Consider the following 12,567-nt stretch of genomic DNA (forward strand, 5'->3'; position numbering starts at 1 on the left):
AGATAGATAGATATATATATATATATATATATATATATATATATATATAATTAATTAATTAATGGACTAAACTATATTCTATGGTTACACCAGGTGAGTGGGTGCACAACTTCTTACATGTGCAACTATTTATGGGTCAAACTATTTCATAATAACCAATTTCTATTCAGTATAGTATTTATTATTTTTGTGCATGGAGTGTTACTAGGGGTTGTGTGTGCTGTGTATCATTACTGTCTGTGTGTGTTAGTAGTGTATGTACAGTATGGTGTATCACTAGTGTCAGTGTGTGTCTCAATAGTTTATGTATTGTGTATCACTTGTGTCTGTGTGTGTGTTAGTAGTATATGTATGGGGTATCTCTAGTGTGTGTGTGTGTGTGTGTGTTAGTAGTGTATGCATGGTGTATCACTAGGGCCTAGTGGACTAGACTGCAAGGATTAATTTTAACCCCCCCCCCCCATAGGAGAAGTCTAGATCCGCCCCTGCTTGTAAATGATAGCCCTTTAAAAGAAAAATCTGAGTTCTTCCGGTATCCCACACGGCTGCTCACTTTACTGCTATGGCTTTGTGAGAAAGCACAAGGTTATGCTATACACGCCCATAGGGTGGGGCTAGACACCTACATTGTGCTAAATCCCTTTTATAATAGATATTGATAATTCAATAAATTCGTAAGTGACAATTTATAATACAGCTTTGCCAGATAAGTGGTTAAACAGAAAGTTCCGGCCCTCTGTCAGTACCCAGTCTTAAAAGAGAGCATATAGCTGCAAGAAGCTCTGGTACCCAGCACAACAGGAATCTCTCATAAAGTTTTATTTTTTATTTTTTTAAATGACAGGATGGGGGTGTTCCTATTATTCAAAAAAAAAATTTGGAGATAGACATTGGTTTCTACTTGATAGACAATTGCAATATTATTTTGTCCATGGAAGAAAATAGATCAAAGGCACATACTGGCTAAAGCTAGGTACACACTGGGGGTTATTCTGATATCAGCCCTTATTCTCAGTTGTTCACTCGCTAGCTGCTTTTAGCAGCCGTGCAAATGCAAAGCCGCCGCCCTCAGGGAGTGTATCTTAGCTTAGCAGAAGTGCGAACGAAAGGATCGCAGCGCTGCTACAAAAAAAGATTGTGCAGTTTCAGAGTAGCTCCAGACCTACTCCTAGCTTGCGATCACTGCAGACTATTTAGTTCCTGTTTTGACGTCACGAACGCGCCCTGCGTTCACCCAGCCACGCCTACGTTTCCCCAGCCACTCCTGCGTTTTTATCTGACACGACTGCGTTTTTATACACACTCCCCGAAAACGGTCAGTTACCACCCAGAAACAACCACTTTCTGTCAATCACTCTGCGGCCAGCAGTGCGAATGAAAAGCGTCGCCAGAGCTTGTGTAAAACTGCATAGGCTTTTGTGAAAGTACGTCGCGCGTGCGCATTGTGCCGCATGCGCAGAAGTGCCGATTTTTAGCCTGATTGCTGCACTGCGAACAACGGCAGCTAGCGATCAACTCGGAATGACCCCCATTGTTGGAGGTGCACTGTGCATCGCAAAGTACTGGTTATTGGTACTTTGCACATGTGCAGGAGCTGTTCTGCGAGTTCTTGAATGGGTCCTGTGACATAGTACGCAGCCCAGCATCAGACTATCAGTGATTGACAGTCTGATGCTGTCTGGAGACGAGGAGGGAGCGCCAACGGCCTCTGTTTCTCCAAACGGAAGCATGACACTGCCATTTCAGGGGAGGGAAGAGGCCAGGGATCTCCATGGTTGCACAGAGATTTCCTGGCCTCTGTGACGGACAGCTTGCACATCCCCATAGATGCCGCAAGCCACCCAATGGTGAGTGAGTAATCCGATGCAGAGTCCTAGGATGCAGATCGAATCACTACCGCAGCAGGAGGCATCTACTTGTAATAGAGGCCTTCTGCTGCATTACCCTACAGAGCTATCGCTGCTGCAGTGATAGCAATTCAAACCACATCTGTATCAAGCCAGCTATGCAATGGGTGGCGTCAATCAGATCAAATTTCCAATCCGATGGAGCAATTATCGGATCGGTGCGCACCCGTACACACAGAGCCACTTCTTCCTCAGTGTGCACTTGTCTTTGATTTTTATGAACGGGATTATCGGGACCATCATATAATTATCATCTGATTGACAGAGCTTTTCTAATAATAAGGAAATAAGATAATATTGCCGAGCCGTGCAATAATGCCTGCACAACCAGAGATGCTGGAGGGCTGAAAGTCCCATAGATTAACAAAAGCACAAAGATAAAAATAACTGGGCCGTAACATACATAAAATATAGAAAAAAAACACGATTGTGACTGGGGAAATACAAGAGAGAGAGAAGGCTGTGGGTACAAGAAGCAAAAAGGAGCACGGAAAGCAGAAGGAGAGAGCAGTTTTCCCTTTTGGCTGCCAATGAATCGACATACGCTTAATATCTCCCCACGCCGCCTCAGTTCAGTGTTTAGATAACTGGGGATTAACAGGAAGTCGCCTCTGAAAAATTCTTGGCTGGACACATCCACAACACAGCAGCCGTCTCCTGGGGCAGAGGGGAATGTGTCAACCACCTCACTGCCAGGCCGGATTTGTAGAGCCATACTTCCGACCAGCACAAAGGGAAAATAAGCAGATTTGTAGCCATCAACTTTTTAATCAAAAAGATAATTATACTTCACAAGTTCCATATGAAAAATAGGTTTACGGTCTCCTAACCACTGCAATTAAATTGTGGGTTGAGTCCCAATTAGAAATTGTAATAAAGAGAAGATCTGGAGCTTTTAATGAAGAGCCAAGCCCATTACCACCATATAACTCTTATGATCACATCATGGCAGAATCTAAAAAGCTTAATTGAAGATATAAGCATTCCTTCTGCAAATGATAATAATATCTAGCACATTACATGGCCTACAAACAGGGCCGGTTCTTAGCTTTGTGGCGCCCCGGGCAAAATATAGGGGCGTGGCTTCAAATGGGGGCGTGGTTACGACGCTGAAAGAAAAAATGAAATAAAAAAAAAGTATACTTACCATCCCCGTTCCTGATCCAGACCGCTGCAGACCCCCTCCGCCGGCGGCGCCGCTCTTCTCCTCTCCTCTCTTCTCTTTGATCTATGGGAGAGACGTTATTACGTCTCTCCCATAGAACAGCATAGACACTAGAGGTCAATTATGACCCCTAGTGTCTGTGCCACTATGCTGTGCGGTGCGCGATGACGTCATCGCGCATCGCACAGCAAAGGTCCTCTACATGAAGGGAAACTAGACCGTAGCGTCTAGTTTCCCTTCATGGAGAGGACCTTTGCTGTGCGGTGCGCGATGACGTCATCGCGCACCGCACAACTAAGGTCTTCTCAATGAAGGGAAACTAGACGCTACGCGTCTGGTTCCCTTCAAAGCGAGGGGGCACAGCAGGGCACTGCAGGGGGCACAGTGGCGGATCTTGCCCTGGTGCGGCGCCCTCCGGATGGCGCCGGCGCCCTCCGGAAGGCGGCGCCCCGGGCAAAAGTACCGCTTGCCCGTGGCAAGAACCGCTACTGCCTACAAAGTTCTGCTCACTGTACTTTCCACATCCCTGCTGTCCAGACTGTTCCTAGTATGCATCCATTACTGGATTCTATCAACAAAGGCTATATTTTGAGGGGAGGCAATTACAAGACCACCTGTCGGGATCCCGAAGATCATAATGCCGACGCCGGAATCCCGACAGACGGTGACATACCACCATCGGAATAGCGGCACCACAGGCTTTTCTCCCTCTGTGGTTGTCCACCCAAAGAGGGAGTATAGATCCACCGTGCCCGCAGCGTGGCGAGTGCCGCGAGCCCGCAAGGGGCTTTCTAGCGATCGCTCTGCTACTGGCATACTGGTGGCTGGGATCCCGCTGTCGGGATCATGACAGCCGGGATCCTGGCCGCCGGTACACAGGTATGTATTCCATTTTTGACATGTAACTATATTTGCCTAAATCCACACCTGTCTATGCATCTTCCTCGTCTTTACAGAGAATCCCACTTATTTAGTTATAATAAAGCACGGTTTCCAGTATATCTATAGTTTCTTATAGGTACAACACATGTAAATTTCAGTGATTTTGTAGGGTCAACAATATTTATGAAAAGGTGTTAAAATAATTAACTAAGCCAGTGTGGTGATTATCTCAATGCAAGATCAATTTTTTTTTTTTTTAGAAAAGTTTTTTTTTATTAAAGCACTGCATGTTTTACAATAAAAACATTTGAAATACAATATTAATTGCGTACAGTCGCATTATTGTACATAAACAAATGAGAGTGTGTACAGAGATATAAGACATAGAACAACATTATATTTTGAGATTTATACTCCGCACATAGATTGAGTATTAGTATTTAGATAGGTCCAATGCATAGCAATATCAAAAGGATCACTATGATCCTCTCTCCGAATTATAGAGTAAATAAAATGCAGAGCATTTTACAGTATATGGACATGTATTCATGCAGAAGAAAAAGAAAAGAAAAAGTAAAAAATAAAATTAAAATCATCTCTCTCTCTCTCAACCCCTACCCCACCCCCAGATCTACCCCGCAGCAAGAACAATATATGTAATACATTGCTCACTTAAGATGCCCATGTGTGGTTGGGCTCAATCTCCACAGGTGGGTCATTGTCAGTCAGGCGTAATAAATACCAAGAGGTATCTTTCAGGCTGCAATAAATTTGTCTCTTCATCTCCATGTGGAGATGACAGTGTGGCAATATAGCTTTCCCACATTGTAAAAAAAATCTACTTTAGATTCTTTTTCCAAACTAATTTCAACCCAATCCATTCTAAATTGGTAGAATAGTTTACACTTAAACAAGGAAAATGTCGGGGATGAAGAAGATATCCATTCCTGCAGAAAGGTCTTATGGGCCGCCGCACTAATCGCTAAAAGGAGACGTCTACCTCCCTTGCTAACTTTGCAAGATCAAATGTTAATTTGGCACTAGTGAAGTGATAGGCTGCATTCCCTGAATAGTAGTGCAGTCTACAAAGTAGCTGCCTCCACACCAGTGTACAAGTACACCCATTTATCAGACAAAGGGGGTAATTCAGACCTGATCGTCACAGCAAATTTGTTTGCAGTTGGGCAAAACCATGTGCAGTGCAAGGGGGGGGGGCAGATATAACATGTGCGGAGAGCGTTAGATCTGGGTGTGGTGTGTTCAAACTGAAATCTACATTGCAGTGTAAAAATAAAGCAGCCAGTATTTACTCTGCACAGAAACAATATACCCCACCCAAATCTAACCGTCTCTGCAAATGTTATATCTGCCACACCTGCAGTGCACATGGTTTTGCTCAACTGCTAACAAATTTGCTGCTACGATCAGATCTGAATTACCCCCAAAGGGCCTAATTCAGCATGGATTGCAATTGCAATATTGCTGTGAATAGGTGGGGAACCAAACAATCCCAAAGCAGAATAAAGAAGGTTTCTTCACCACCAATAGATTCATGTATAACTCTTTTTATATACCTTGGCTGTATGGTGGTCATATGACTGAAGACAACAAGAACAAGTTACGTTACTGAATCTACTCATCTCCATCACTGTAGCACTTTTTAGAGTGTCACCCATTTCAAAGTGCACTAGTAGGCGCTTTTAACATATCATTGGCTGTATGTTGTTTTTAATGTGTGACTAACAACACACATTATATATATATATATATATATATATATATATATATGTATGTATAGATATGTATATATATATATAGTGATCGCTGGACAGCTGGGTTAGAGCATTTCCAAAATATCAGGTCTTATGGGGTGTTCCCGGTATGCAGCGGTTAATGCCTACCAAAACCGGTGAACCGGCGACAGGGTCATGGGTTCCCAAGGCCCATTGATGCACGTGAGGAGATAAGGGTAGCCCGTCTGGTCTAATCCCACAGAAGATCTACTGTAGCACAAATTGCTAAAAAAGTTAATGCTGGCTATGACAGAGAGGTGTCAGAACACACAGTGCGTCACAGCTTGCTACATACTGGGCTGCGTAGTTGCAGACTGCCGATGCTGACCCCGGTACACAGCCAAAAGAGTATCCACTGGGCAGGTGAGCGTCCGAATGGGACCATGCAGCAATGGAAGTAGGTAGCCTGGTCTGATTAATCACACCATGTGGACACCTGGGTACGTGTGCATCATTCACCTATGGAAGAGATGGCACCCGGATGCACTAGGAAAAAAGGCAAGCTGGCAGAGAAAGTGTTATGCGCCAATGCTCTTGGGCCCTGGCATTCATGTGGATGTTACTTTGACACGTACCACCTCCCTAAACATTGTTGCAGACCAAGTACACCCCTTCATGGCAATTGTATTCCATAATGGCAGTAGCTTCCTTTCGCAGGATAATGCGCCATGGCACATTTAAAAAAATACTCAGGTATGCTTTGAGGAACATGACAAAGAGTTCAATGTGTTGACTTGCCCAAATTTCCCAGATCTCAGTCTGCTCCAGCATCTGTCGGATGTTCTAGAGCACAGGTTCTCAAACTCGGTCCTCAGGACCCCACACAGTGCATGTTTTGCAGGTAACCCAGCAGGTGCACAGGTGTATTAATTACTCACTGACACATTTTAAAAGGTCCACAGGTAGAGCTAATTATTTCACTTGTGACTCTGTGAGGAGACCTGCAAAACATGCACTGTGTGGGGTCCTGAGAACCGAGTTTGAGAACCTATGTTCTAGAGCAGTGGTTCTCAAACTCGGTCCTCAGGACCCCACACAGTGCATGTTTTGCAGGTAACCCAGCAAGTGCACAGGTGTATTAATTAATCACTGACACATTTTAAAAGGTCCACAGGTGGAGTTAATTATGTCACTTGTGATTCTGTGAGGAGACCTGCAAAACATGCACCGTGTGGGGTCCTGAGGACCGAGTTTGAGAACCTATGTTCTAGAGCATGGGTCTTCAACCTGTGGCTCTCCAGCTGCTGTGAAACTACATATCCCAGCATGCCCTGCCACAATTTTGCTATTAAGGTATGCTAAAACTGAGGCAGGGCATGCTGGGATGTGTAGTTCCACAGCAGCTGGAGGGCCGCAGGTTGAAGACCTATGTTCTAGAGAAACAAGTCTGAGCCATGGAAGACCCACCTCAAAACTCACAGGACTTAAAGCATACCTCCCAACATGACCCTCTCCAGGAGGGACAGAATGCTCTGCTTCTGGACTTCCATCTTAATTTGTGATTGCCATCACCTGTGGTGAAACACCTTTCTAAAAAGCTAGGTACACACTATACAATTATCTGGCAGATAATCTGCCAGATCTGACTGGTTGGAATGAAAATCTGGTAATGCATGAGAGCAAATGACAATCAACCATTTGCTCCCAAACACTGGAAAACTAACAAAACACAAATTTAACCAACTTGGATGAACAATTGTTTTTGTCCATTTTGCAGTTTTTGGGAGCAAATGGTCGATTGCCATTTGCTCTCATCCATTACCAAATTTTTATTCCAACCAGCTAAATCTGGCAGATTATCTGCCAGATAATTGTATAGTGTGTAGCTAGGCTAATCCTTTAACCTGTTCAACACAAGTGCTGGTAATCATAAATTAAGAGGAAAGTCCAGAACCAGAGCATTTTGTTCCACCTGGAGAGGGTCATGTTGGGAGGTATGCTTAAAGGATCTACTGCTAAAGCCTTGATGCCAGATACCACAGACCACCTTCAGAGGTCTTGTGCAGTCATGCATCAGCAGGTCAGAGTTGATTTTCATTCTATGTGTCTTTGATTATGTTCTTTGAGAAGTCAATTTTACTCATGCATATATTGTACACTTTTCATTTCTGATTTAATAAATGTGATTAGTGATGAGATAAATATACTGACCTCCACCATGGTTAGTTGATTAGCAATTATGCTGGTTTTTAATGCTGCCTATTCCCTGTCTATAAATCAGTGACTATGCAAAAACAAGTGGTAATAGTAGAGCAGCCAGCTCCTTGTTACAAAGTACTAATTACGTTGGGTACAGAAAAGTTCATATTCTGTGTACTTTTGAACAGTAAAATGAAGCGTAGCTGACATTGCTGTGAATCATCAGTCTTTTCACAGTTCTCATCAAGACAATTAAGGTAATCAGTAACCACTCTGATCTAAGAGGAAACAAATCTGGTCAAGTGTTGTCATGTCATTTTATTACAGCCCCCCAAAAAAAGGATAAAAAACTTCTCACAGATGTAAAAGAAGAACAAAAAAAACAACTAAAATCTGCAGTCAGCTGGTGATACACAGGAACAGCAGAGATTCATTCAATCTGACACACTATATATCCAGAGCCAGGTTACAAAAGTCCAGAAAACTGTACACAGGCCACCAACAGTAGCATCATCAGACTGTACAGCATGGTTGTGCTGTACAGTCAGGACACTGTAATGTGGAGAGGAAGCCAGTCCATGAGACAGTGTAGTGCATACAGGCATGCTAAATAACATGGACCATCTTTACTGCACATACTATAGCACTTATGTGTATTTTGTAAACCATTAAAAGTATAATGTGAGACCTTATCTCTACCAACTCAGGACTGGCGCCAGAATCACTAACTCTACATAGTAAGGAATCCCCACACCCCCCCTTTCCCACCTTAACTGTCCGCATCACTGCATCTACTCTGCACTTGGAAAGGAATGGCTCCACTCCCCACAATTCCTCCTGTTGGCCAGGGCACAGTGTAATAGAGAGGCTACCACAAATCCTTTGGACATACGTGCCAACTCTCTAATGAGGTCCGTAGAGTCCCGAATTTAGGGGGGCTTTCTTGGCCTCCTGATTCATGGCCAGTCAGTCCGTCACTGCCACCATTTCCACACTGAAGTGGGCAGCCTAGGAGTTGGATGGTGTGACTCACATTGAATTCCATCATCCTAGCCGCGCCACCCTCTACAAAATGGTATTCGGTCTATTGATCTACACTAAAAAGGTCTACAGTCAATAGGTCGACCACTAATGGTTGACATGCATTAGGTCGACAGTGTCAAAAGGTCAACATGGTCAAAAGATCGACAGTCAAAGGGTCGACCGGGTCAAAACGGTTGACACATGTTTTTTTTAGGGTTTATTACATTTTTACAACTTTTTCGGCATTTACTATCCATCCAGTATTTAAACTATTACCTTTAGTAACCTTGTGGCAAGGAAAGCAGAGCACAGCGAGCCACCGAGCCCTAAGCGTGACGAGCGGCCGCATTTAAAAAAAATTGGGGTAAACAATGTTTAAAAACGCAAAACACCCCCCAAAAAATTGTGTTGACATTTTGACCCTGTCGACCTGTTCACAATGAACGGTACAGGACAAAATCACCACCCAACCCTCGAAGAGTGGGTTTTAAAAAAAGTTGGTAAGTATGCCTTGGGGTCATGCAGGGTTGGACTGGTTGACAGAGGCAATCCCCGGTGGTCCCCACTGCCTCCTCAGGATCCAGACTATGCCCTTTAATTATACATATGTTACATTATACGGCACAGGACTCTGGTGTATGTTCTACAGTGCATTGCTGTTATTATTTTGGTACATTATCATACATATACTATCAGTGTTTACTATATATAGTTATAAAGGGTCCCAAATCATGCACTTTGTAATGGTTAGCCAAGCCTCTGTGGTAGCTAGCCACACCCTTAAGCATGGGGCCCTACCACTACATTCCCCCAGTGGGCCCTTCATGCCAACAATGGGAGTTGGTTTGTGCAAAAAAAGCACCTTAAAGGATTGAGAGTAGAATAAAAGAAAAACTAATACAAACGCAGTAAACCATTAAATAATGAACATTAGAACTAGAAGCAGGAAGCAATATCAGTAATAAGAAATACATGTGTGTCTAAAAAAAAAGAATGAGTTATGATGCGTTCCTATGGCGGTCATGCTGGTAATAGATGAATAACATGTTTTAAACTGTACTGCAAAATATTCGTTTAATTCCATATTCGGGCAAAAAATCTTGTATGTTTTAAAGGCAAATATCTGGCTTTAATATATGCATGTACGTGACAGTGTATAAGATAAGCTGAAGGCTGCATAAGCCTGAGGCCATATAAGCGATCAACTTTTTGTGATTGGTTGTTTAAATGACTAAGCAGTTGCTAGGCAGATCAGTTTTCCCGGTTGGTTTTTTCCTATTGGATTAGAGGGTTGTGCATCAAGATGAAGAGGAGGGTCTTAGGTTAGTATATAGGTGGTGGCCATTTTGCTAGACTTCCTCTTGCCATTTAGTTTATGCCCGCCCGCCCTCCCAGAATGCGGCTACGTTTTTTGTTCTTGCTGTGGGCTATTGAAAGCCAGATTGGCGGGAAATCGCTGCCAACCAGCTGTCACACAGGCATAAGTGGTCATTGTGGGGCTCCCTCTTTAGAAGGACGGCAGGTGTGTCCTTTTCTTGCGGTTGGACATTTAGACGTTCCCCTGCGGGAACCGAACGTTTGCCAGAGAGAGAGGGGTAAGGCCAGCACAATGCGGTTTATGCGGGAAGGAGGCGGGGTAGGTGTACTCCCCTCCTTGGTTTGGTGGTTTTCATCTAGGTGACTGGTGCTGGTGTTTGGCAGCGGTTTTCTGTTTGCCATCCTCCAAACTAAAGTTAAATATATATTCAAATCAATTCTAATTCGGCCTCAATTATTAGTTTAAAGAGTTGGTCAGCGATTAATAAACATCGTCTGACCTTTAACTCCAGCTACTGTGTCCGTGTCTTTATTTCAGTGTGTGGTGTGGTTTTATTTAGTGATAAGCTAGCTTAAAGAAAAGGTTTAGGTAATCACAATAAAGTTATGAGCGGCTTAAGGTTCCCAGCAATCTCTTATTAATATTTATTAACATTTATTTACATAGTGCAAGTATTATGACGCAGCACTGTACAAGAATATGTAATCATTTACATTAGCCCCGACCTCATTGGAGGTTACAGTATAAAATCCCCTACCCCACAAGTACTTTTTGTCAGCAGCCAATTAAACCACTAGACAGAACAACAGGAGGGAATCCATGCAAACATTCGGAGAACATATAGGGCCTGATTCTTTGTTACTATGCATGCTTAAAAATCCCTAAACCCTCATACAGCGAATGAGTCCCATGATGCAGACACATAGAGGCGCAGTTGCGGTTCAGACGCACAGGACCAGAAATGTATTGGAAATGAGATGGTCATTCCTGGGCGGTCACTGGGAGGTGGCTATTTAGACGTACAAAAATGGATGTGTTATAGGAGTGGATGGGAGTAGATGCCTAGTCGCTCACATTTGAGGCCATACATACTCAAATAGAAAATCAGCACCTACCACTGGGCTGATGCAAGTTGTGATGAGACTGATGGTGGCATACTGATCAGTATTACAAAGTCTAAAGATGCTCATGGTGGGCATCTCAGTGCTTGCACAGTCAGACACACGGCTATACACGTTGGGTATATGCTACCGCTCCCCAAAGATTCTATCCCCACTCTATGGGTGTCGTGGACACCCACGAGTGGGAATAGCCCTAGCGCAGCTGCAGGCATTCTGGCGGTTGGGATCCCGGCGTCGGAATTCTGACTGCCGGGATCATAACTACATTCCAGCCATACACCAGGGAAAAGGCTATTAATAACATTACATATAGTTGCAAGTGTGATCATGGCGAAATAAGCTAAAGTGGTCAGGCAGGGTGGAGCTCAGGATCAGGCCCACAAACTCCACCCAGATGGGGCCCTGATTGGAATCGAACCCACTGTACAGCAGCAGGATGTGTTTAGCATCCCAGCTGTCGGGGTGCCGGTGGTCATGTGACCGATGCTGGAATCCCGTCACCACTCAGGAAACCGGCGCCGGATCACCGACAGCTAACATCCCGAAGGTGTCAGGTTACGGGTTATGCACTGAGGGTGAGGGTGGTTTAGTCCTAGGACGCCATCCCCCGCGGTTAGGGTAGGGGACAGGGAGGGGGTAGAAATACTTACTCCCTCCGATGTCGGGATCTTCAATGTCTAGATGCTGCAGTCGGTCATATGACTGTCAGCATCCCAACCGCCGGCATATAATACGTATTCCGCGGCAGTAATGCTAACCACTCATAGTGCACAGGCTGCACCAGCATGCATATTGTGCGTATGTAATGGGTTCAATTTAACAAGGTTAACGGTGGTTGGTAACATTAAGGCTAATGGGCATAATTCAGACCTGATCGCTAGGGTGCGTTTTTTTGCATCCCTGCGATCAGGTAGTTGCCACCTACTGGGGTATGGGGAAATCTCTATGCAGGGGTGCAAATGCATGTGCAGGAGAGCTGCACAAACAGAAGTTTGTGCAATCTGTGCACAGCCCAGGACTTACTCTTCCAGTGCGATGATCGGGGCCGGAGCTGACGTCAGAAACCCTCCCTCCAAACGCCTGGTCCCTCCTGCGTTTCTCCGGACACTCCTTAAAAACGGTCAGTTGGCACCCACAAACGGCCTCTTACTGTCAGTCACCTTGCGATCGCACCATCCGTCGCTGCCTGGTGCTCCCCGACGCTGCCGACCGATGCAAC

The 12,567-nt window shown here is 44.4% G+C and overlaps 1 protein-coding gene across 3 annotated transcripts in view; it reads right to left on the bottom strand.

Annotated features, from left to right (window-relative positions):
- Positions 1–12,567, bottom strand: part of ZNF385A (zinc finger protein 385A) — a 334,020-nt gene that overhangs the window by 88,562 nt on the left and 232,891 nt on the right. The window contains exon 1 of one of the 3 annotated variants that reach the window (XM_063952189.1): positions 6,486–6,588. The exons of the other annotated variants lie outside the window; for them this stretch is intronic. Coding sequence (XP_063808259.1) covers positions 6,486–6,518 — 33 coding nt within the window. The 5' untranslated portion in view covers positions 6,519–6,588. Of the gene's footprint in view, positions 1–6,485; positions 6,589–12,567 lie in introns of those variants that run through there. 3 annotated transcript variants of the gene reach the window in all.

This window comes from Pseudophryne corroboree, chromosome 2 (genome assembly GCF_028390025.1).
Source record: "Pseudophryne corroboree isolate aPseCor3 chromosome 2, aPseCor3.hap2, whole genome shotgun sequence".
NCBI classification, from domain to species: Eukaryota; Metazoa; Chordata; class Amphibia; order Anura; family Myobatrachidae; genus Pseudophryne; species Pseudophryne corroboree.